The sequence below is a fragment of the Atractosteus spatula genome, chromosome 12, assembly GCF_055471065.1.
Source record: "Atractosteus spatula isolate fAtrSpa1 chromosome 12, fAtrSpa1.hap1, whole genome shotgun sequence".
NCBI classification, from domain to species: domain Eukaryota; kingdom Metazoa; phylum Chordata; class Actinopteri; order Semionotiformes; family Lepisosteidae; genus Atractosteus; species Atractosteus spatula.
The window spans coordinates 12,150,287-12,177,066 of record NC_142717.1 but is presented as its reverse complement, the minus strand read 5'-3'; the positions used below and the strand labels follow the sequence as shown (position 1 = coordinate 12,177,066).

The 26,780-nt window shown below is 37.2% G+C and overlaps 1 protein-coding gene across 2 annotated transcripts; it reads left to right on the top strand.

The window, feature by feature from the left end:
• The first annotated feature begins 913 nt into the window (after positions 1-913).
• galnt12 (UDP-N-acetyl-alpha-D-galactosamine:polypeptide N-acetylgalactosaminyltransferase 12) lies at positions 914-26,107 on the top strand. Of its 2 annotated transcripts, XM_088929768.1 has the most exons (11): positions 914-1,394; positions 1,710-2,106; positions 4,745-4,914; positions 8,379-8,568; positions 9,109-9,294; positions 10,107-10,224; positions 11,732-11,908; positions 17,051-17,182; positions 17,298-17,411; positions 19,588-19,743; positions 21,912-26,107. In XM_088929768.1, the coding sequence occupies exons 2-11, from the start codon at positions 1,751-1,753 to the stop codon at positions 22,047-22,049; spliced, it is 1,737 nt and encodes a 578-aa protein (XP_088785894.1). In that variant the 5' UTR covers positions 914-1,394; positions 1,710-1,750; the 3' UTR covers positions 22,050-26,107. The 2 variants fall into 2 exon arrangements, with proteins under 2 accessions (XP_088785894.1, XP_088785893.1); XM_088929767.1 differs by having other exon boundaries at positions 914-2,106.
• Positions 26,108-26,780: the final 673 nt, after the last annotated feature.

The window sequence follows — 26,780 nt, the reverse complement described above, 5'->3', positions numbered from 1 at the left end:
AAACAACACACATATTCAAAGTTAATGAAGATCAGCACCATATTATAGGCAGTGTACCATAGAATATTACAACACTCCAGCTGCTTTGTTCCTGTTAACGATATGAATACTCAATCACACTGTGGATCTCAGGTTACCATCTGGTAGATGGTTTAAATATTAATAATTTTCATTTTGCTAAACATGTAGGATATATTGTTTCAAGGGTATAACCTGCATTTTTGCAGTACTTTATGTATTATCCTTTAAAGAGCGAGTTAGAAAATCAGAATAGATTACTGCTATTCTGCTAGACTGTTATGCAATGAGATTTTTCAGAAAATGTGGCATTTTAAGGGATTATTACACGATTTGGTAAACTTATGTTCTTACGATTCTATAGAAACCGTCTTCCCTGAATAAAATCCTGTAATGTCTAGAGTTCCAATCGGGGTTACCATTCATGTCCTTTCTAATCTGATAAAATTCACATTCACTAGCGTCGGGCAGTTGATTGTGTAAGATATACAACAGACTTTTATGTAAACCTATTTGGTGAAACTCTATAGAACGCACACACAAATGTATATAGTATGCACAGTGTGTGCATTCTGAAGAAACAATTCAAGTATGATGTTTTCTCTGCGGAAAATGTGAGCATTTATAATCTTTCCCGACAACAATTCAGTGTCCAAATTAATCACAGAAACCAAAGTTCCGTGAAGCCAAAAATGCCCTCATTGACTTTTTTTCGAAATGTTTAAAAAAAAAGATTTAATTCAGGTCTGAAACAAATTGCTTAATTTTGGGATGAGGGGGTGCCTTGTTTCTCCGAGGTTTGCATTTCGATTTAATCCACCCGAAACTCACTTCACGTCACGAGTGTCCGTCCCCTGCTACGTACCCGGAAGCAGTCAGAGTAGCCGAACTTTTTGACAGAATTGCTACAAAACGACAGTAGTGCAACAAGTATAACATATGAGAGGCGTGTTCAAGCATTTTATTTTTAGTATGATCGACTGCTTCTTTTTATTTTGATTGCGTTGCTAAACATCATTGCATTTCTGCAAAAGCTGCAAAAATATTGAAAACTTGGTAGCGCTATAAGGAGAAGTTTTTTTTTTCTCTCCTCGAGTAAGAAAAGAACTAGCAAATTAGATTCCTCCCCTGCCATCACAGACTTCCTGGATACACAAAACCTGCTGCTGGTTTTACACAGGAGGTGTTAAATTTCGGATTGAACGTTTAATTCCAGCATCCTGATTTTACTCATCTGCTTTCTACCACGAAGATCGAAAAGAGAAACTAAGGAAAGGAGCACGCGAAGTGGGTTTGGATAAGTGTTATAACTGTGAATACGCAGAAGTCTTTCCGTGATTTGACCTGGATTTTTTTCACATTGCTAATCTCATCTGGTAAATCCTTTTTCTCTCTCATCTGATGAAATGGGCAATGGTATTCACAGTTTACAAGACTAGAAAGCGTTTCTTTTCTGTAACGTTTAACCAGGGCAAGGAGGTACCTTAAATGATATTCTTCAACCAAAAAGTATCATTTCCTCCGCAGACACTTGATAATTTCCATGAGCATGTACACAGTTAATGATTTCAATTTCTTTTGATCGGGAAGAATTGTGTCCCTAAAAAACCTCTTTCGGTGACGTGAATTAGTTCAGTTTCTTCAAACTTAGCCGCCCGGATAACCTGAAATTTGAATTGTACTGTACTTAGGTGATGCTTAATGCGTAAAGAGAGCGACAGGATCGGGCACAATGGCACTTTTTGGGCGAAGGAGCCGGCCGAGGTTGATTATTTTTATTCTTGGAGCATGTACTGCGGGATATTTAATTTTTCACAAGAACAAGGACAAGGAGCAGGGATCTGCGAGCAGGCGAGGAGTTCTTACAGGTGGAACTGCCGAGGACATAGAAAGGTTACAGAAACCTGTTTATGAAAAGCCACCATTAGACATGAATGCCCTGGGAGAACTGGGAAGACCCGTAAAACTGGAACTAGATGGAGATGAGAAGAAGAAAGAAGAGGAGAGCATCAAAAAGCATCAGATCAATATTTATCTCAGCGAAAAGATCTCTCTTCACCGCAGGTTGCCTGTAATATGGAATCCACTGTAAGTGTCCGAAGTTTTCTTGAGGTGTTACCTCCATTAAAGCACTTAACTCTGATTTTGTATTGGTAGAGGATAGAATTCGATTTAACCCTGTTTATGATAATTAGCGCTTAATAAGACTGCTGCAATTTGTTTTCTTAACAAAAGCCTGCCATTCCCTCGTTCAGCCATGCATTCAATCGTAGAGATACTCTGTTGCAGCCAAGACATTCAATCCCCTGATTTTTAGCAGCGTGTAAAACAACAAGTATCTGAACAAACTATGAAAACCTATATAAATCAAAGAAAGTGACCTAACCTAGCTGTTACGATCCGTAGATTGACCGCATAAGGGTGTGTTAAAAGAAAAGCCATGCTCATTTGGGATTAAGAACTTTTTTTAGTTGCTACGTTCCCCAACCCTTTGAATTTGAACTGTGAATGAAATGAAAATTTATTTACTCGTACCTACTGATTACGTGATTTCTGCATCTAAATCAGTCTATAATGTAGTTCGAATTACAATATTCTTCCTTTTTTAAGGAATCAGTACTTGCCTTCAGGTGTAGACTTCCTGAAATCAATGGGTGAGATCGTTTTCATACTATGCAAAGTAATTGAGTTGTTACTTTTAGGATGACGAAGCACCATGTCTTAGATAAAATATTCTAAGCGATTTTTTAATTAAAAAAACTATTCCCTTAAAATGGCTTTCAGTGGACAAAAATCTGTGATGTTCTTCTGTTGACAAAGTGCAGCCTAAACAAAATCTAACATTTATAAAACGACATGGATGTTTGCCCGACTACCCTAATTATATGTCTAATAAGCATTTTTTCCATTTTAGTGAAATTTGTTTCACTTTCACAGTTCTTTTACATGATTTTAGGGCTTGAACCCTAAGGACTTAAAGCTCTAGGTTTACTAGCGTTTAGATAAAGTGCAAAGATCAGGACGTTGCGAGGAAGACGACATGACAAGCCATAGTACGCCTTTACATTTGACATACATTAGGTATAAGATTCATAACAACAAGCGTTTTCAGATACAAACTGCTAAAATTATAAGCAAGTAGCTTAAGCTTTGGGCCATTTTTAGCATTTTTAACAATGCGATGACAATGTCAGAGTACTGTGCTGTTTCAGAAATGTTTCATTTCTGTTGCTGTACAGATAGAACTGGTTTCAGTCCCAAAAGGAATATAAAATATTGTACGGGATGGGAGTTTTACGTATTGTGGGTTAGGTTTTCAGCTATTTACTTTTGAATCACCCTTGCTGGGTTCCCTGGCTATTTCCCATAGCCACAAACATCACATGTGTTAAAACTGTTTTGAAGGGAGGGTTTTACAGTAGAATTGTACCGTTACTGCCAAATATTGAGACAACGAACTGTATTTGCACGGCGACCGTTTTTGAAATAATATATCGTTGAGTTTAAAATATCACGACCTTTTCAAGCTCATTAACACCTTCGTTTTTTTTTTTGTTCGTTTAGGAGATTTCGTTTAATAAAAATTGTTTAAGTCCAGTTTCGGACGTTTGTCTGTGGAGAGTTTGCATATTGTCATTGTGGGGTTTTATTGCGGATTTAAACTCTTAAACTGACGGGGTTTGGTTGGCTATTGTGAAAATACCTGCAGCAGTCCCATTCAGGTTTGAGTAATCGGGTGTTCTCGGTCTCCGCCTTGTGTCGTTTACCTTTAGGATAGGCTCCGACTTGCTCTTGATCCTCACCTGGATAATTAGCTTATTGATATTGGATGGTAGTTGATATTTAACACACTTGAATGCGTCATCAAACAATGAGTGCTAAATGCATATGCATATATACTGTAGATGTTCTTATGCAAGATCTACGGTTCAATCTCAGGTGTGTTTTATGAAGATGTCAGATACTGTACATACATTTATACATACACAGATACTGTATATCATTTGTCAAAAAGTCTATAACTTTAAAACGTAAATACTAAGTACTAAAAAGTCTAGAGTAGGTGAGTAGATACCCTAAAGCAGAAAAGATCGTTTAATTTAATAAAATATTTAACAAAAATGAGGGAATTACTATATGGAGAGCAAACATTCCTTACAAAGATAAAAGTCATATTTACTGTTTAAATTAAACACAATACTGCATATAAGATGGAATGTGCAACTTTTTCTGTAGTGCTGACAGAATTTTGTTTCCCATGTAAACACATGGGCCAGAAGATGGCATTGTTGTCCCACAGCTCTCTCGTCCAAACTGGGGACATTCTGTGTGGAGCTTGCATGTGCCATCTGTGTTTCTGTGTGTTTGAAGATGAGCATGTACCCCATCCAGGATATCTGCCCTGTGCTTCTGAGACAGACTCTGTGTTTGCACAACCCTTGCCAGAGTTCTCCACTTCACCACAGCCCAACCTCCAGCCACTTCTACTCCTGGAGTTTTCCATGATTTGCATCCCCTGAATACAATGTGACAGAAATAGGCTCTACCTTTGTTTGCCACAAGTCAAAACACGCCCTCATTTACAGCATTTGCCAGATATTGATTGCAGTAGAGCCCCAAAAACCCTCACTTAATTTTAAAGCCACAAAAATACCATCAAAAGAAACTGTCAGAATGTGTAGAATATTGAAAACCGTGCTCATTGCTGTAACATTGAATTTTGCAGCTGTAAAGAACTGAAGTATGATTACATCCACCTTCCAACCACCTCTGTCGTTATTGCCTTTTACAATGAGGCTTGGTCAACACTACTGCGAACGGTGCACAGCGTTCTGGAGACCTCGCCTGACATCCTTCTCAAGGAAATCATCCTTGTTGATGACTACAGTGAAAGAGGTGAGACGTTATTTAAATTTAACAGGAAAAAAGTAACTGCATAATGTGCTCAAATAGAAAACAAACGCCTGTTATGTTGGGGATAGTGGGGGCATCATCGGATACGAGGCACAGTGAAACAAAGCACATGACTCCCCAAGAAAATATGTCACAGCACTGCTATTATATGCCACAAAAACTGGAATTACAAGCCCTTCTTCTCCATAGTTTCTTTTTTTAGAGCTGCTGCAAGCAGCTACAGTAGGAAAGATGAGAGTTATCAGGTCACATTTGCGTTTAAAGTAATTGCTCCACTGTCCTATTAAATTTGGTTTGTTTGTTTCTGTAAGTAGTTCCATATGTTCATCAACATTACGAAATCCAACACGTTTTCTCCACCACTTATCAGTAAACCCTCTGTGCTGACATGTTAGTGGGATACATTAGATTCATACGCTGGAGGGTAGTACTGTCTACAAGTAGTACTGTTATTGACATTTGTATGTTATCCAAAAAATCAAGGATTGTGCTTAATAATGGAAATTTGGTCATGTACACGACAGTTGTTGTTTTCATCATGTTTTTACAGTTGTTAAGGGCTGCATTCACTGTCACGGTGCTGAGAGAATCAATGGAGTATTTTTTACGAAATGTTAAACCTGTATGAAGAACATTTATTCTTGTCTGAGCTTTATTTCATATTCTCTTTTCTAAGTTCCATGCTTTAATATTTCAGGAATAGTGTCTCTAAGCCCAACCGAAAAATATGTAAGGCATAACAACACATCTCTCGGATAATACTTGCATTTTTTATCGTATCTGTTGCAACCCCTGTTATAATTTGCGTGATATACACCTCTTTTACATCTGCTAGTAAGAAAGCCAATTCGGTTGTCTGTTTTCTAACACTATTAAACTTCTCACTGTTAATCTCACTTTGTCCCACTCTCCCTAAACCATATTCTGTACAACCCAAATACTCAACTTTTGTCCCATTGAAGAAATATGTTGGTTGTTTCAGAATTTGTTACATGCATTTTACAGTAATATACTAGCTCGATAGATAACACGATAACCTGTTCAATGCTTTAGAAGTACAGAGAGATATTGTGTGTACATTTAAATGTGACAGATCTTCATTTCTAAGAGGGTTTTTATGTAGAAAAAGTAAAACTATTTTTACTTTTTATATATTCTGTTAAGTGTGTCTTATGGTTTGTCTCGCACAAATGCAGTCAGAAAAGGTATTCCATTGAATCCTTTGGCAACACAGTATACAGTGCTTTAGAATTTGTGCACTTATAGAACTACCTAATATGGAAGGACTCGTCCCTAAACTATATAGTGCAATGTAATAGTAATTAAAATGAAAGAAAAACTGAAAGTAAAAATATATTAGTACTCTTATTGATACAAATTTGAAATGAAGTGAATCTGTTAATCTTTGGAAAACTGTTTTGTGTGTATGCTGGAGAAGTGTGCAGCAATATTGGAAAGTCAATTATGTTCTCTGCCTTAGGAACCAAGATTTGTGTCTGCACTATAAAGCTCATGTTTATATAAAAATTAAATAACAGAGCTCTGGTGTTTGCACAAGTAACAGTTGAGACTATCCAAGGTAGCAGTGGTCTTGAGTGACACAGGGAAACTGTATACTGAGAACAAAGCAAGACATTTGTATGTGGTGCCATCCTGTGGTCATAGGAGAGATGGAGCCACAAGTGAGAGAACTATAGTGTTTTACAAAAGGAGACTCTTCCCATTAAATTGCCCCTTGGGGATCAATGAAGTATTTTGAATTGAATATGAATGTTCTAGTAGCTATATAGGCTGCCATTACTAATACAATAATAGACTGCAGGTTCTACTGTATGTCAGTGTGACAGGACAGAGGGCCTGCATATGAGATTTGATTGTGCCTAGCTTTATTGAATTTATACTGTACACACTTTCTTTATTGTGTTTGTTTGTTCTGTGCATTGTCTCCTCAGATGATTTCTAGCGGCATAATTGGTATGAAAATGTGAAGCAATGCAGCTTTTGTGGTAATTTAAGTAGTAGTTAGGAGATGTATCACACCCTCTTTAAGCATTAAGAGATTTTGAAGGGGGAGAGAAAAAGATTTAGAAGTTTTAGTGCCTGGCTAGAGATAATCCAATTTAAAGCATTGATTTAACGGGCTGTCAGTCACATAGACACTGTGGTATTTTCTGTTTGGGTCAGACTCATGTGTTAACAGCTCAGTCCATTTGTTCAGTGTGTTCACTGTGTACTATTCAGTGTAAAGAAGACATTCTGTATTTTCACCCTTCTGCATTTCCAGTCCAGTTACATTCTTTAGACCTAGAGAATACCATGTTATCATACAAGAATACTATTTTTGCTTGCCTGTGGCATGAAGACTGAGTAAGTCTAGGACTTTATTATTCGAATAATAATCAGCAACTTATGTTATTGTACTAAAAAGGCCAGCCTACTTACAGTCTTAGTGATGCAGAGAGATTGATTGGGGATTGTGCCTCACTGCAGTAGCATGTCCTGCTGAATATGGTTTCTTGCTTCTTGCACATAAAAAAAATATCTTCTTAAAACAAGCATTTGAGTCTCTAAATAGGGGAATTAGGTACAGGGCTTGAAAATGACTAAGTCCGAAGGTGCATCTAAGATCAAGTTTGTGATCTTTAATTACTTTAATCACTTCACACATTGGATAGGTTTAATCTTGTGGTCATATTTTTGTCAATTTTAATTTTGAATTAAATGCTGCCAGTTTTATTATTTTTTATGCAAAAGTGTAATGATTGACTGAACTATGTCTTCCATTTTGAAGGTGCACGACGAAGGCAAGGTTAAGACTCTGGCACTGTAAAGCGCATGAAACTTACATGAACACATTGCATAATTCATGCTGTACACATGCGTATACACTGGTCCAATAGCTCCAATAATATGATCAACTATTAATAATAATCTGTCCTGATATGTTATGATTAACTCTTTTTTAGCATGTGTGCAGACATTAGAGCTTTCGGCATAAATACTGTATGAGTTTTTTTTTTATAAGCATTAATATTATAACCATTAATTAAATAAGTAAACTAATCTCTGTAAAATGCATTGTCTTACATGATGGGGGATCATAGGTGGTGGCGACTGCATAAATATAAATTAAGAAATGATACAAAATCTGAACCAAGAAACAATAAACCAGACCAGAAGGGACCATGGTATTAGTCTCCCTGACAAAAATCGAATTGGTCACGGACGTTCTAAAAAGAAAAATCATGCATAAGAAATGTGTAAAAAGCGTGCGTGGTCTTCATTTCTCTTTTTCACTTCTACCACCATCTCCTCTCTCTCCTCTAACTGTGTATTCTCATCCTGCTTATCTTGTGTATTTTTTTTTACTGTCGTTGTTGTCGTTCAGTAAAGCTCTTTATTATTTATTATTAGTTTATTATTATTATTATTTCAAACCCACACAGAACATTTGAAGGAGCCCCTGGAGAGGTATATTTCAAGCTTGCGGAAAGTGCGCTTGATCCGAGCCCAGAAGAGGGAGGGGTTGGTGCGGGCTCGCGTGCTGGGGGCGTCCATAGCCACGGGCGACGTGCTGACGTTCCTGGACTGCCACTGCGAGTGTCACGAAGGGTGGCTGGAGCCCCTGCTACACCGGTGAGTCAGCCAGCGCCATGGATCGTGTCCCTTCTGGCTGCTGGCGTTGGAAAAGAAAAAGTGCCTTTTTTTGCGGGGAGAGACACCAGCAGCTGACCGTATAAATAAAAATGCAAAAATGAACCCCCCCCCGCTCCAGAAAAACACACTGTGATGCATGAAAAAAATACACAAATTATAGGGGAGCAATCATAGCTTCAGATCTGAAACTGAGAAACTACTCAAGCCCCTAAATGTATTGTTTTCTCAAACGTGCCAGAATCATTGTTGTTGCTGCTGTTATTGTCATTATTTAAAAGCTATACTAAATTGTATTATACTGCTGAAGTACTAAGTGCACATGTAGCTTGAAAACATAGTTCTGATGAACTCCAGCAATTACAGTCATCCTACAGATACGATGCTCATTCTTAAGAGAAGGAGAAAGGCCGGCTTTCATTTGTGATGCTTATACTGTGGCACTAAGTGGGATTTGGCTGAGGTATAGCGTGATGCAAGCCTGCTGCAATGCTTTAATGCACAATACGTTCCTTTTCCTAGAATAAAGGAAGACGAGTCTGCTGTGGTGTGTCCTGTCATTGACGTCATTGACTGGAACACATTCCAGTATCTAGGGAATTCCGGGGAGCCTCAGATTGGGGGTTTCGACTGGAGGCTGGTCTTCACCTGGCACACAGTCCCCGAGCACGAGCAGAAACGAAGGAGATCTCCCACTGACGTCATCAGGTCTGTAGCAGCTAAGACGCCTTTCATTAACCCAGCCGCTCTCTAGTTGCACAGTGAAAGAACGTTTTCAATTCTGACCTTTAAAGCCCGACTTTGACTTTTAGATCTACTCACGATGTTTAAGGAAGCACTGGGCTAACACAACAGAATGCACACATTACACCCATTGTGAAAAGCATGAGATCGCCAAAACTTTCAATAAAAGCTGTCAATAGGCTGTTAGTTAGTTATCTTGTTACTTATTACTTGTTTGTTTAAAATGTGACTGGAGGTTTCACATTACCAAAAGAATAAAATAACCATGTTAAGCACAAATATCTTGTTTGGAACTTAAAGATTACACAGTTAACGTGTACCTATAAAAACTGTGGGCCAACAGTACTATAACATACAAGCATCAGGAAAAGCACTACAACAACTTTACACATGTTCATAAATAACATTAAATTAGCTTAAATATTGCAACTTAAGTATCACATGTATACGTAATATAAATAAACCCCATAACATTACAATAAAATAATAATATTTACTGACTCCTGAGAAATAAAAGACTGGGGACTGTTAGTAAGATACCTTTCATGTTCCCTCAACATAGTTTGTTTAAACTAGACTTGGTTTCCCATTCCACTTTCCAAACTGAAAGTGTGTAGTCTTGTGCTATACTGTAAAAATATTGCAGGAGTAACTGGGAATAGTTGCTGGGGTTCAGGTGACAGGTTTTCTCTTTGCCACATTATACATACAATATTCTTATCATGTGAAGATAAAAATAAATATCTGTGCCATTCAAACTTGTGCTTCACTGGCAGGTCACCAACAATGGCTGGGGGCCTGTTTGCTGTCAGTAAAAAATACTTCCATTATCTGGGTACTTATGACACAGGAATGGAAGTGTGGGGAGGAGAGAACTTGGAATTCTCCTTTAGGGTAAGATGTTAATAGTCAATATGCTTGCTTTTTTGTGCATATTTTCAGATCAGATCACTCTATTAGCCATATACAATTCTTGCATTAGGAATTCATCTTTTCGCATACCCTAGCTTACTTTCCATTAGACACACAGACACAGACAGGGAGAGAAACTTGGGGTCAGAGCGTAGGGTCAGCCATTGTACAGCGCCCCTGGAGCAGCTGGGGTTAAGGGCCTTGCTCAGGGGCCCAACGGAGTAGGATTCCTCTGCCGGCTGCGGGATTTGAACCGGCAACCTTCCAGCCAGAGACGCAGATCTTTAGCCACAGTGTGGCTATCTTATCTTATCTTATCTTATATGAGCTCTTAACCCCCTTTGTTCTTTATACAATGCTATGCACATTGTCTCTTAAAGTCCAACAACTATCCTCTCAACCTTGCATTCTACATAATACCTCTGTACCATTATGTTTACTTGGATGCAAAATGCTTGGTGATTTAAGGTGATGAAGAAATTACACATGACTCCCTGGCCAATGACTCTCTAAATCTTATATATCTTTTTTTTATGCTGCACCACCTTCTCAGATTGCATTTGAAACTCCTTATTCATTTCTTCTGATCAGTCTTTTAAACCTTTTTTCTCCCATTTTGGAGAGTCATCCCTTCTGAACATTAATAGTGAGTAGCCTGCCTTTACAACTCCTCTAAGTGCCAACTAAGCCATCTTCAGCACTGAATGTTTTCCAGCCACACTGTTCTTTGCTGATCATTTAGGAACCCCAATCACTGCATTTCATTATTGTACACTAGTGCATGGATGTGTTACATTAAATTAAACCAAATCCCAATCTTCTTTCATAACGTCACAGTTGAGGATTTTGCATCAGTGTTTGGGGGTTCTCATTTCTTCTGTTTCTTTGGCCTCACTCAGATATTACTTTCTGGAGCATCATGCCCCAAGCCTCTTCTCCCTCCTTGGTTGATTTGGAAACATTAGTAAAGGTTCCTTCAATCCTTTTGTTTATGTCTCATGCATTTCATCTGTTAACCATACCTCCATTACACGGCACCATTACTTTCCGTAAATGAAGAATTCAGCAGTAGTGCAATGGGGTTCTTTCCATCAGGTTTGGAAGATCCTAGCAGCTTGGACCTCGCAGGCAGGCTGCCCATTCCCTCAGCTGAAAATATATTTTAATACGTTTCGTCTCTATGTCACATTCATTGGCATTCTGCTCAACTACAAGGTTGGAAATGGTGTTTTAAAAGGAGGTTTCTGGTGGAGGTCAAATATCTCATCTCACCCACTACCCCTAAACTGCACATACTGTAATTATCTTTTTTCTAAGCACCCTCTTTATGTTAAAATAATAATATTATTACTTAAGCTTACTGTGTGTACTAATTCCAACTGGTTAATTTCATTTAGTTTGCTGACAATTTCATGTTGAAAAAGTTAAAATTCTTTGCATCTTCCTTTTGAATTTGTTGTCTGTGAGTATGATGTGTTCTCTCTGACAGATCTGGCAGTGTGGTGGCAGCCTTGAGATTCACCCTTGCTCTCACGTGGGGCACATTTTCCCGAGACAAGCCCCCTATTCCCGCCGCAAGGCTTTGGCTAACAGTGTCCGCGCTGCTGAGGTCTGGATGGATGAGTACAAAGAGCTCTACTACCACAGGAACCCTCATGCCCGTCTGGTATGTTTCAGTTTAGAAAACAAAATACAAATTTTGAATTAAGCACACATTCGTGGCCTTTGTGAAAATACTGTAAAACGCCATGTTGTTGCAAACCCCTGGTCTCGCCACAGGTGAAAGCAAGAGCTCCCACAAACTGCGATGTGCCCTTCCTGCTCACTAGTCCCTGTAATTAGTAATGTTCTGCGATGTACAAGCGAATTAGTACAGGCTGTGCAGCAGACATTCCACTGCAGAAACGTTCCAAGGTGATCAGGATGCAAAGTTAACAAGTAAGAAGTATTTGTCGGCAAAACCGTCTCGAAATCGAGAGCAATATTTCTGTTGTATCCATAAGCCTGCTTGTTTACAATGTAATAAGGCTGCATCACTGCGTACATTTTACTTTTATTTTTGTTTGAAATGCAGTCATCAGTGCTGATTATTTCTAATCCTGAAATATAAAAATAGCACTGCAGTTCCCCTTTAAGAATTTAGTATATCCAAGACAAATGATCAGATATTTTTGTTTTAGCATGACACCCTTTTAAAGTGACTGACGTGGTAGCTAAAATGTAGAGATTTGTACATTGTTTCTACACCTCCACTCAAAGCTACCCTTTTTGCTCTTTTTTAAATCAATGACCTGTACATGTAGACGTAAAGTGTACTGCAAACACCTACTGCATACCCGTGTTAAAACCCTGGCCTGTACCCTTATGTTCTGAACAACAACTGTCTTATTTCCAATTTGCATTTTCCTGCCAAGATTTTGGCACAGACAGTGGCAAAACTGTGTACTGTGGACCAAGGAAATTCATTGCACACTCAAATGAAAACATTAATAATGTCGGCACAATGATCGCAGTTTTGAAGATGATTTTATATTTTGGGAGCTCGAGCTACTGACCTTTAATAAACTCCTGTGATTTTAGCACACTCAGACGTGCACAGTAATTGTGCACTGGGATGTATTTGCATGGTCGTTTGGAATGTGTACTAAACTCTTTTGACCTATGATTAGTTTTCATAACATAGTTATTTGATTTAGCCAAATACTGTATAAAACTGCACACTAGTACAACACCGTATATTAGACGATATATTATTGGGGCAGCCATATCACTCTGCAACTCACAACTGGCAACCCACTGAAGCTAAGCAGGTGTGAGCCTGGTCAGTACCTGGATGGGAGACCTCCTGGGGAAAAACTAAGGTTGCTGCTGGAAGAGGTGTTAGTGGGGCCAGCAGGGGGTGCTCACCCTGCGGTCCATGTGGGTCCTAATGCCCCAGTATAATGATGGGGACACTATACTGTAAACAGGCGCAGTCCTTCGGATGAGATGTAAAACTGAGGTCCTGACTCTCTGTAGTCATTAAAAATCCCAGGGCATTTCTCGAAAAGAATAGGGGTGTAACCCCGGCGTCCTGGCCAAATTTTCTATTGGCCCTTACCAATCATGGCCTTCTAATAATCCCCATCTATGAATTGGCTTCATTACTCTGCTCTCCTCCCCACTATGGCTGCCGTCGCATCATCCAGGTAGGTGCTGCACATTGGTGGTGGTGGAGGGGAGTCCCCATTACCTGAAAGTGCTTTGAGTGGAGTGTCCAGAAAAGTGCTATATAAGTGTAAGCAATTATTATTATTATTACACGGCATGTGATAGACTGTAGGCTTCCAAACAGGGAACAAGTGGCATTAATACATTTCAACTGAGGATTAAGCAAAATTCTGTTAAGAAAGTATCATTTCCCTTTTGTTATTGAACCACATCTAATCAAAGCTAATACTGATGACATTATAATGATAATGTGCAAAGTGGAAGAGCAGGTTGCTATTGAAATTCATCCTTCCACAGATTTTATTTTAAAATAAATGTGGAAATAATTAATCCTACACCTTTTCCTAATGAACACTCTCGTACATTATTCTATACATATACATACAGGGTTTGTGGGAAAGCCTGAGCAAAAACTATTTTACGTACCCACAACCATTCTCTTAGTATACACGTAGACTCACTCACCATCATTCATGATGCCCAATGTTAATCATTACTTTATATCATTATAAAGTTTATTATTAATCTATCAAAACAAATCTAGCCTGGGAATTTTACTTGTTAGATTATGCAGCGATGGTGTACTTTTAATGAAAAAACTCTTAAGTAGAACCTCTTAAAGATAGAGCACTTTCTCTAAGACCATAATACAATGTTTCTTCCATACAGCAACACACATGGCTGCTCTGTCTTATTGTGATGAATGGTCTCCTATGCTGAGATGCCCCTGTATGAAATGAATTGATGAATGACCAATTAAAGAAACATCCCCTGGGCAAGACAACATTTATCATTTATCACTTCAGATTGCTGTATGTCATCCAGTAAAATGTAGTTTTTTATGGCTGTTTTGCCACATGCTTTGGAAAATCTAGTTTGGAAAATAACCACCTCTAGGTCAATGTTTTTGTTACCCGTGCACGTTAGGTTTAAGTTTGTAGATGAATTATACATTTAAATTAAACCAGTGAAACTAGTATTTACATTTTATTGTAGACTAATTTGTTCATGCAAAAAGCACATGGATCAAATAGCAGCAATAAAGAGAATTTTACATTTTTAAGTTGAATTATTTTAGAAAATATTCATGTACAGTAAGTAAAAAACTTTTTTATTACTATTTGTATTTTTTAAACTAAACCTTAAAATGATCTTTTCACTTGGTTGATCCTTGTTGGTTATAAGAAAAATTAAAGTATATGAATTTTGATTTTGACTAAATCTTTTGGGTATCTGTGACAGGCATCAGTCTAAACAAGGTGGCTGGTGTGATCTCGGCACATTTAAAGGGAACTGCAGACCCAATTTCTAAGACAAGTTAAAAAAATAAATTAATTGAGGGTATTGCAAAATGTTACAAATTCCAAATTAAAGACAAAATCTTGAACTTTGTGAAACTACTGTAAGTTGCCATGTTGTCGCAAACCCCTGGTCTCGCCACAGTCGAAAGTGAGAGTTCCCATGAATGAACGTGAAGCTGCCCTTCCTGCTCACTAGTCGCTAGTGATGTGTGCATTAGACATTTCACCACAGAAATGTTCCAACGTGATCTATTAAGAAGTATTGGTTGGAAAAAACATCTCTAATCAAAATCAATATTTCTATTGGATTAAAAAAGGTGTGATCGCAAGCCTGCTTCTTCTATATACCTGGAAAGTTAATCTTTTACACTTTACTCTGTACATTTTACTTTCATTGTTGTTTGAAATGCACTTACAAATGCCGATACTTTATAACCCCAAAATCTAAAAATAGCGTTGCAATTCCCCTTAATAACTCATGATGGACAGAAGGCTTCAGGGTCATGGGTCGTTCAGCAAAACTCTTCTCAGTTACATACTGACACTTGTTGGTGTTGGGTCGTTGCCAACACTCTCTTTATGGCAGATCAGGTCAACTTGACTGCCTGGTGCTACATTGGGAAATCAAATGCTGTACTTTCTGTGGGTTCATCCTGAAATTAGTCTAGCGAGATGCACATTGTCCTGCTAATTGTGTAGCCCGCTTGGTAGTCTTGCACGTTAGCAGCGTCATGTTACTTGTTTCTCTTGCAAGAAGAGAATATGACAGGTTTTCCCTGGATGCCATGGATGTGACGGTTGTCAGATGGCCGCCTTCTCTTGATGTGTGCTTCTGTGTGATTTATGAGGAAGATGAGTGACAGGACGATGAGCAGAGTTGTTGCTTGTGGTTTTGACAGGCCATAGAGCAATAGTGTTGGCCAAAAGTCCACTGCGTGCAGATCCCAGTTGACCACTGGTGTGGTGATCCAGGATCAGGCATTGAGGAGTTTTCAGTGCCTGATCTGACTAGCCACTCGACACTTACCTCGTGTGTGGCAAATAAATGCTGTGTACGCTGGTCATAAGGAGTGACCCTCCAGGGTGCAAAGAGCGAGATCTGGTCCAAGGCAGCAAAGCTCAGAACCTGTGCAGTGGGCATAGCAAGATCAGAATCAAACAAATGGAGCTTTAAGTTTCCCTTTCCTCCTAGGCCTTGCAGTAGAAACAGAATGGTGCCGAGTGATGTAGTAGGGTCCAACTGGATGACTTTGATTTATGTTCTCAGTGGAGAAGCAATGAGGTGGCACTTCCCTAAGAAGTTAGGACTGCTTTCTGACTGAGTAGGAACAAATTATTTCACCGTGGGTAAGGAGTTGTGTCCTGGAGAAACCGTGGGCTTGATCCAGAATCAATCAATTTATCTATCCACTCAGAAATGCATGTTCAATAACGCTGAGCACAGACTATTTTGTAATTTATCCCTGTTTTCCCATAGTACAGCAGCACTTCTATAGATGTACTCACAGAGACACCGACAACCAATAAATTCATAACCCCTTACCTCCCCCTTGAGACCTGTTATGTATTTTGGAATAGTACTGTCAAAGTGTACGACATGCTTTTGCTTTAGTAAAATTAGAACGAAGTGAAAAACAATTGGAAACAGTTTGAAAATCAATGAAACAATCTTGAATAGAAAGAAACATGGAAACCATTTAATATGAGGACTGAATTAAAAAAATAAGACTTTTTTATCTTATTATTCATAAATATGGTTTTGGCCTGAACGAATATTAATCACCGATCAGAGATTTACAGTACAGACTGATCCAGATAAGTAGATTTAAATCACAGATTTATTTAATATATTTTCTGAATTTATGAGATCAAGGAAGCATTTTAACCAAAGGTGTATATATGTTTGATTTATTTCTCCATTGTTTTATTTGCACGTCAGTTCTTTAAATTGTTTAGATGTTTCCCTAACAGTACTGTATGATTTCAGTACATTATTGACACCCACTGTCAAGCTCAGTGTGATAAAACAGTTTTAATCCAACATTTGTTACCACTTATTTCTATAGCCAGTGATATAACTGGAGATATAGAATTATAGGCGCAATGATCTATGATGTGCAACAGTTGTAATTTTAAATGATAATTTAGAATTTAAACCTTGTGCCCATTGCTTGTTAGGTTAGGCTCCGGCTATGGAAGGATTTCCTTATCGTTCTTAATATTATTAGAAATACAGCTACCGGCTCTGTGGGTGGTGACAGGGAGCGTAACCGTTGGATTTTAACGTTCTGTTTTAGGAAGCCTTTGGGGACGTGACTGAGAGGAGAAAGCTCAGAGGCAAACTGGGGTGCCAAAACTTCAAGTGGTACCTTGAAAATGTATACCCAGACATCCATGTCCCAGAAGACCGACCAGGAATGTTTGGCATGGTGAGTTTGTGGCCTTGGCCTTCCCCACACAAATCTTTACATTTTGTTAAGAAATGATCAAAACTGTGTTAATTTGATTCTGATTTGCTTGCTAATTTGACTTTTTTTTTTCTAGCTGAAGAACAAAGGAATGGTGAACTATTGTTTTGACTACAATCCACCAGATGATAATAATGTTGCTGGACATCAGATCATCCTGTATCCCTGCCATGGCATGGGACAAAATCAGGTATGTTGCAATTCCCTCCCAAAATACTGTACTGTTTACATGGTGGGTCAGGAGCCATACGCATACATTTTCCAGACTATATGAAATTCAACACTGAATGAGGCAGAAATCTTAGGACTGAACTGCTGGTGTACTGATAGCACTTGTACAACTCAAGCAGGGTTCCTGACTGACAGGGACTTTTAAATATATTGCACCATCCTTGTGTTTGTACCATGTTAAAATATAATTACTAACAATATCGTTCTATAATGCTTTGCAAACATTATAAATAATATAATGCAATTAAAGACTGCTGACTACAGTATTATCACAGGAGTCATGATCTTCTATTACACTATAGTAATCTACTAGGATAACCTGTCCAGATGGATCTGCAGTATAGGATAACATAGATTTTTTTTAATATACCTTTAATATCCTTCCTTAGAACAGGGGACATTATTATTCTTTCTGCTTCTGCCCACTGTTTACTTTGTCCTTGCAATTAAGATACCCAAGATAAAAAAGACAAATTAGCCAATACTTTAATAGAAAGTAAGCCTTTAACAGAAGTTAAGACACAGGTTTCTTATTTTCTCATTTACCAATGAGCTAAATATCTAGTTTTAACCCTGGACGTGCAGATACAATGTCCATTAGCTCCTTAGTGCATGAATTTCCATTTATTTCATAAATGCCTGTGCACGGTATTAATGGTATTAATTAATTCATAAAGGCTGTGATGTCAGAAGTACAATATTTGTCGTTAAAAAAAACCCTTGGGTATTGCTTTCTTAAATGATCCACCATTGCATGCTTTAAATAATTCAGAATATTTATGCATATTTCCAAATATAAAAGCTACTGTATACATATCCAGCTATGGAGGAATTCTGAATTTGCTCTTTAGCAGGTTAAAGGGCAAATTGCTCCTCGCGGCCTTTAAAGGAATGAACAGTTCAGGACTCACGGAGCATTAAACATAACATAAAGTATTCATTTGCATTTTCTGCAGTCTTCTCTTCAGTGTAGTACAGTATCAGCGTCAGAAAACGTAGAGTGGATGTCAGTGGACTGTAGGAAACAGTATATTAAGCTACTGAGTCTCTGTATAGTGGAGAATTTTATTTTTATATACAGTAGGGTCTTTCCATTCGTGAGGGTTTGGTGCAGAGACCTGTGGCAAATACGAACAGCCAGATTTGCAGGCTAGTGGGTAACTGTGCGGGGAGCAGGGCTCACTCACTAGTGCTCTAGTCTGTTGTGCGGCTCATTTGAAATTTGAGAACAACCGTTGGCTTGCTTTTATCTTTTTCTATCCAAGAACCTATCAGGCCAGCCCGAATCACAAATAAGCGAATTTGCACATGTTCAATTCACATTTAACTTGAGTACAATGTTTCGGATTTATTTCTTCTAAATTGCCCTAGCAACAACTGGCTGTCATAATATTGTTTAGTTGCTGGTTCAGAATCGTAAATTGAGTGTTAGTGCATTATGTTTACAATATTTAACATGGTTCATATTGACTTGTATACTGTAACTACCAAATTACATCATTTAGCATTTTTCTTATGACTATAGAATAGTACTGCCCTTCAGTGACCCTTTCCATCCTGTTGTTCTACAGTCCGTTACTGCTTTTACACAGATACCTAAGCCACTCTTTCATACATTGAAATGCAACATTTCCATACCCTGTTAATAGCAATGACTGACTGGCACACAGCATTGCATTTCTCTAAATTGTGACAGTTGAAGGTGACAAACAGAAATTTACTATAGTATTAGTAAGTTTTGCTATTTAGTATGTAGTAGTTATAGTATATTATAGTATAGTAGTAAAACAAAAGTTATTAGAATGGCTAAATGCTAAAGAATTGCTTTTATTTTATGATAACTAGCAATTAGCCCTATGAGACAGATTCACAATTCATTTACTACTAGAACACAGCTGTAGTCTGTAAAAAAAAAATGTTTTTTTTACACAAGAATGTCCTAGTGGGGTATTGTGAATGCAATATTAACACTTTGGTTTCTTTTAGAGAAAGGATGCATGCTTATTTGTGTGAATGGATGAGTATAATGGCAGTAAAAACACTTAGCCAGAGTTTATACCTTTATCTCTAGATTATTTTGCATTTCTTTTCTTTTAGGAAACTAAACTGTTTTGTGTTTCTTCCTTACCTGACAGTTCTTTGAATACTCTTCTGACAATGAGATCCGCTACAACACCAGGGAACCAGCAGGCTGCGCTACAGTGCAGCCTGGGACAGAGTACTTAACCATCCACTTATGCAGGAAGCCGGGGCAGCCAGTCCCAGAAGATCATAAATTTATCTTAAGAGAGGTAAGAAAATTACTTTTTTAATGCTAGGATTGGGAAAAAGACAATAGAGGGTTGTCATTTTCCTTAGTGGAATTTAGACAAGGAAACTCCTGAAGTTCTAGGAGACGTTTCTTGATTTGCTTCCTTGGTGAATGCTCAGCCCTTCAAAAATTGTTTCTGACCTTACAGACGACAGCTGTTTATCTTGTCCTTGGATTCATTAAACCTTAATCATTTTTATGTTAGTATGTATTGCCAAGAACTTGAGAATTAAGATCTCAGAGTCCTAAGAATGACGGCCGAACATGTTGGGGGAAAAAGGAATATTACATCTTGTTTCATATTTTGTTTATACTCTACCTTCACACAGACATTCAAGCTAGGTGGCACAACAACACCAGTTTGGAAAAATCCTTTGAGAAATGTACTAAAACCATAAATAACGTGTGGACTTGTGGTGCGCCGATCAGGCATTTTGCCTGTTTTTGCCTTTGTTACTAGTTTTGCTTGGGTAGTGATGGCTCCTAAATTAATTCAAGTAGGCATAAAAGCTCATCTTTAGGAGTGAAGAGTCAGGAGACTATACTGCAATATTACAACCCTTCCCAGGAGTAAAGTTTACTCTTTAGCTGATCTCTGTTCTACTGTATGTGGACGTGAATTGTTCCTTGCCTTTCCCTCTGAGTGTTTCCTCATGATAAAATTTATATTGACCCATTTCAGACTAGCCGCCCACAGAGAGCTGCTGAATTCAGAGATTAGGACAATCGACACTTTACAGGTTGAGAAGAGGTGCCAAAGAGAAAGTAAAGAGTTCAAAATTGAATTAGGGAGAAAAGCATGTGTGAAAGAGAAAAATGGAAAAAAAACAACAAATCCAAAGCAGATTAACTTCATTGTTTCCATGACTACACACCATTGTACATCTTTGCTGCTATGTAATGCCTTTTTTGACTTAACATTAACAAAGTATACTTTGTATTGACTCTCTTTATGAAAGGTGAATTAGAATTTAAAAAAATAAAGAAGATGATAAGGCCCAGAATAAGATAACTTACTGTAGGCCGACTTTCAAATTCTTACCCATATTTGTTGCTCGAGACTCCAAACAGCCTTTTGTGTGTGTATTTGTTTTCTCTAAATAACAAAACAATTCAAGCAAAACAAATAATTCAAAATTAGTCCTGTAATGGTGCTGTTTTTGAAGACTGAACTTTTAGAATTTTACCTTATGTTTTAGTCACAATTTAACACACATTTAAGCCTTAACTGTTCACACATATGCAGCTTTTCCTTTTGAATAGTAAAAATTGTTATTGAATAATAAAAAAACAATTTTAACAATGAAATAATAGTACAAAATAAAAATACATGTTTAACCACAATATATTCATTTTTATATGTATTCGTATTATCTGAGCATGTGGATCCATCTCCTTCATTAACTTTAAAAAGTTAAAGTGAAATGAGATTACTCTGTTAACTGAATAACATTTGTAAACATGTTGACAGTAATCTAGATTTTTGGTTTCATGAAGCAGGATTGAATTGTATATGGCTAAGTAACTATAGCAGCATATCCTGTACTCTTAACCTGCTCTTATCAACCTAACCTGACTTGGAGGTTACAAGCTCGACTCACGGACCAATCAGTCCCCTCAAAAAATGTCCGTTTCTTATTTGATGCTTTACTCTCTTTGCAGTTAGCCAGATTGTTTAAACCTGAGTTGCTTTAACCTGAGAACTTAAACCTGCGTTTGCCTTTGTGAAACAGTCACCCTAAGTTATTGGCTTAATCCTATGCGGATAACTTGAGAAAATCCCAAATTAGTTAAACCTACTTTGTAAAACTGCCTCTGTGAAGCCTTTTATATACCTTAACTCTAATCTACACCCATGTGCAAATATGGCATTCCTAACCTTTCACAAATTAACTAATCAACACCTCACCTCCAACTATGTCTACAGACAAGTATAAAAGGTTCTTACAGCAGTGGCCGATTGGCTGAAGTCTCAGAGACTAGGGGACACAGTTTCAGCCTGTATGAGTTACAGGTCCTTCTCTGTAGAATGCTATATACTGTGTGTAAGAGCTTGTAGTCTGTATATTATTAAATTGTCTCTTTTGTTCTCCTTTGTGTCTTAATTCTCTAATTATGCCTAAATTTCGTTTTATTTTATTTTTGTAGGATAGTACCTTGTTCCACATTAAAACACAGAAATGTGTGCAAGCTGTTGACAAATCGGACGCAGGCAGCCCAGCTCCAGCACTGAGACCGTGCACAGACACCAACTTCCAGAAGTGGTTTTTCGAGGAGAGACAATAATAGAGAAGAATGTTTTGGTGAGACAATATTGAGGGCCAAGCAGAAATAAAACTGGCAGCTCTAGTTTTTATTCAGTTGCATTTTTTGAATGTTTTTACTTTTTTATCCCTTTTCTTGTCATATTAGATTCAGTTGTCATAACGTATCACATGAGGTGGTGTGGTGTTACATACTGTATGTAATATGTTAAAATGAGGTAGTGATAGTTTACGTTGTGCCTCTTCGGAATTTTTACCGTTATGTTAGAGCCATCTAAACAGTGGTGCTCCAGCTCATTTGTGAAATTTGGGAGACTGAGATGTATCTTTTCTCTATTTTAAGTTGAATTCAGGGAAAATTTATTTTGGCACCTCTTCAGAAAAGGAGACACCTGTAAGGCACACCTTGCTTCTTTATGAAAAACAGCTTGCTGAGTGCTAGGAAAAGCCTTAAACATGCCTTATTATTAGTGTTACATGAGGGGAATGTATTATTATTATTTATTACTGACCAAAGGAAATACTGTAAGTACCTAACCGATCTTGATACGTGCGTGTGATGTTTAAAGTGCTAGTATTCATACATAACACATGCTTTACACATATCTCCTGTTCTGAAGTGTTACTTGAAATTCTAGTATTTGGCCTCGGCCTCTTGTTCTTTTTTTAATGGTACTATGTGTGTTTTGGACTGCATTCATAGTATCCTATTGAAGTTGTCAAGGGATGGGTTTCTTTGATTTTACCCTAGATGCAAATTGATAATTTTAACTGGGAAAACAATAAGTACTGAAATAGAATTACTACCTACAGTAAAACATTTCTATTTTGATTTTGTTATATCTGTTTATAGGTTACCTTTTCCTCAGTACCTTAGGCATTCATCAACTTTGTTCCTTTATGCTCCTAGTCTCACCACAAAGCTGGATTTCTAGCTACAACAACTGCTTGTTGAAACAATCACTTAATTCTGAAAACTCCAGTCTACATTTTTTACATGTGATTTGTTTAAATGATTTGGAAAATAGTGACTTTTCAGTTTTGTATAAACTCTTCCTTGCTCCATTGTTAAAAAAAAAACATCTCCAGTTTAAAAGGGGAACTGCAACGCTATTTTTATATTTTGGGGATAGAAAGAAACAGCATCGATGAGTGCATTTCAAATCAAAATAAAAGTAAAGTGTAAAAATATCCAATTTACATTTTTAAATAGATTAATTTTCCGGTATGCACAGCACAATATTCTACAATTGAGAACAAGGCCACAACACATCTGGTGATGTGATGCAGCCCTATGCCTTTGTAAACAAGCAGCCTTGTGAATACATCTATTTTACTCCAATAGAAATATTGCTCTTGATTTCGAGATGGTTTTGTCGACAAATACTACTTGTTAACTGTGCAAGAAGATCACGTTGGAACAGTTCTGTGGTGAAATGTCTGCTGCTCAACCTGTACTTATTCTCTCGTACATCTCATTACTTTAGTCATTACAATGATTAGTGAGCAGGAAGGGCTTGCAATTTGTCGGAACTCTCGTTCTCGCCTGTGGCGAGACCAGGTGTTTGCGACAATATGGCGACTGTACTGAACTGCAGTTCCCCTTTAAATAGCAATGCAAACTATTGCTTAAAGGATGCAGTACTTTTGGCACTGCTCACGAGATTTAACTACTGAATTTTGTATAAATCACTAGCAATTGCACTAACTTTGAAGGCTGATAGTAGACAAGTACATGTCCAATCTTAACCTCCAGCACTCCTAGAATTAACGTATTTCTCTTTCATGGTGTCCTGACAACCATTATTCCGGATATTGAATTTTTAAAGTGCATTTAATGAATACCTCACACATAAAAGCAAAGCAACAATGGTAGAATGGTTATTAGTATAACATGGCTGTACTATGCAATATAGAAGGTTTTGATTTGAAACATATAATTCAGGTGAAGTGGTGATTTGTTGAAGACCTTACAGTCAGAACATTTTTCTAAATAGAAATCACATTTCAGGTCTGTTTGATGATGTGCTCTATTATCTCTTTCTTTTTTTCAACTACGTTTAAGTTCACACAACTTTAAAGTGTTGCTTGGCCTCAGCAGTTTTGAACAGTGATAAATGCAGGACTGGGAAATTTAGTCATGTTCATGGCCGCACTGCACTGAAATAATTCTAATACGATTGTATTTCCTGCACAGCAAATTGCTATATTTCAGAAAACTATTCTACATTATTAACCATTGATGTGAAATGATATGCTTCTAACAAACGATATTTAGGTTTATCTGTAGGGTGTCTTTTTCCTTCTGACTGCAATAATTAACAATTATTTCAATTATTGTAAGACGTGAAGACTTGGCAAAAAACAGACTCTTGGAAACCAACCAAATTACCTTTTCAATAACCTTTAATTATTCATATTCTTCAAGTATTATCTCTTGTTCCTTTTCATCCACATTTCTCAAATACAGTATAATAATAATTATATGGCACATTTTCAGGTGTGATGGTTAGTTAAAATGAATTTCTTTTAATATATGTTTGATTCCTGGCTTTACGTTTTATTTCTTTTAGTTTTGTGGTCATGCAGTCCTGAAAACACAGAAGTGTCATCTGTGTTGAGAGGCAGTTGTCACAAGCCCATTTCCTGCCTTACAGTCTCAATGATGTGTTTTTAAATTGGAAGAAAACAACTTTTTTTCTTAATGTGTCGAAATGAGACTGCTCGTGAAGAATGATTGATCTATTAAGGATTTTCATGGAATGAGACATGGAATGAATGTAATGTTGTAATATACATGTATTTCTTTTATTTAAAGTTTCCTAAAATATTATGGTAAAAAAACAATATGCATACAGTATATGTCAACACATAATAAGTAAAGTCTAATAATGTAAAATATTAACAAAGAGAAAGCTAGAAAAAGCATTTAATGTAACAAAGAATGATGCTACGTATTTGCTTAGGACAATATTATAAAATATTGTTTTTTTAAATATTTCAAAATATATTTTAAAATATTTTTTAGAAATGTTTTTCAAAAATGATCCTGGGAATTGAAACGTTTAGCGAAATGATTTTCTTATTTTCTTAAGATAAAAATGTTAAAAAAAAACAATATGACGGCACATACAGACAGGTTAAGGCTAAGGATTTCTGCTGCAAACAGCTCTAGAGTGACAGAGTTAAGGTGCTATGGCTGACACCACTAGTCTGCAAAACATTAATTCAAAACAACGAATTCAAACATTAATTCATGCGTGTATCTGCCCTGTTCATTGGTAGTGTGAGAGGGTGAACGGTGATCTCTGCCCATGGCAAGAGGCACATGGGAACACTGTTCTGTACTTGAACCAGGTGCTTTACCCTGATTACTCCAGTTGTATCAATGGAAACCCTTAATCTCTAGGGATATATGTTGTGATTAATGAGCACTGCAACCTCATGCTCTCTTAGGTTGTTTAACACTACAGACACCCTGTACGAAGTCTGCTTTCATCCTGCTGGCTCTTGTTTCGTGGAAGTGATTTGATGCTGCTATAAGGCAGCTGGTGAATGGATTTGAACATTGTGTGCTGTAACTCACGTCATTAGAAATGAGTCAGCACAAAGGGAAGTCACTCTAAGTACCAAGTACTTGCACTTTGTTAACGTCTGTCCTTTTCAAAACAAAACTATTTAATGTGAAATTGTTTAGTGGACTTAGCAGTACATTTCTTGTATTATTACAAAGAGTGAGACAATTTTGTCGATGGCTAAATGTGTATATAATGCATACAATAGGAGTACTCAAAATTAAACGTAAGCAGGAATTGAACTGTATTTTCTCAGTGATATTTATAGTTCTGCTCTTCAAGAGGCCTTAACAGATATGACATGTGTAAGGGCTGATATAGATTTTTATTTTTTTTAATAAATTACATTGTTATTGCTGATGCCAGGTAAAAACTGGAATAATATCTTTTGTTAAAATATCATTTTGTAATTTTTAATTCTTGTTCAGGGGAAGGGCTATTTAGCTTTTTGCACTTTTGGGGGTTCACTTTTGTATATTTCAATTAACTTAAATAAAAACTGAAATAATACATTCTTCATGTGTTTATATTCTGTATTGGTGTCTAGTATTGTAAAGAGAGAATTTTGACAAATTGTTGAAATATAATCTAAAATCATAAACATCTTCCTAAGTCTGATGTTTCTCATCATCCAGCAAAAATGTGGACAGGTTTCACAGCCTTTGAACTGCAAGCTTTTGGATGGTTCACATACTTAGAGTTACGAAACGTGTGCTGAGACAAATTTATCAAAATTTTGTGCCAAGGACAGGCATTCCCTTTGTGCCCAAAGTTCAAGCCATATATTTTACAACAAAGATTCATTTCAAACTTAAAATGTCCATTTTCATGGTTATAATTACTCATTAATAGCAAAACATCAAAAGACAGAGAAAAAACACCCCCTTTTTCCTTTAAAACATTAATGAAAGCTCTACATTGTTTTGTAAGAGTCTTGTTACCTCGTTACCATAGTAACCTTGTTACCATGAGTTACTCACTCATACAGTAAGGTCCGGCTTTCGAGAAGGACCTGTTTCAGAAGCACACTTTCACCCCTACTGTGGTATTCAAGGTTGAATTGTGCTCCAAACTAAGAGAAGACGCCAATATCTCCTCCATAGAACATTTTTATCTAGCTCCCATTTCAGACTGGGCCTGAATGATTTCCAATTACCTTTTCATGATATGCTTCAGTG

Bases quoted from the DNA above. Each gene is read 5' to 3' on its own strand.
- galnt12 (XM_088929768.1), top strand. From the start codon at position 1,751: ATGGCACTTTTTGGGCGAAGGAGCCGGCCGAGGTTGATTATTTTTATT. The intron at 9,295-10,106 runs GTCTGTAGCAGC...CTTCACTGGCAG, and splicing joins TCTCCCACTGACGTCATCAG to GTCACCAACAATGGCTGGGG. The intron at 17,412-19,587 runs GTATGTTGCAAT...CTTACCTGACAG, and splicing joins ATGGCATGGGACAAAATCAG to TTCTTTGAATACTCTTCTGA.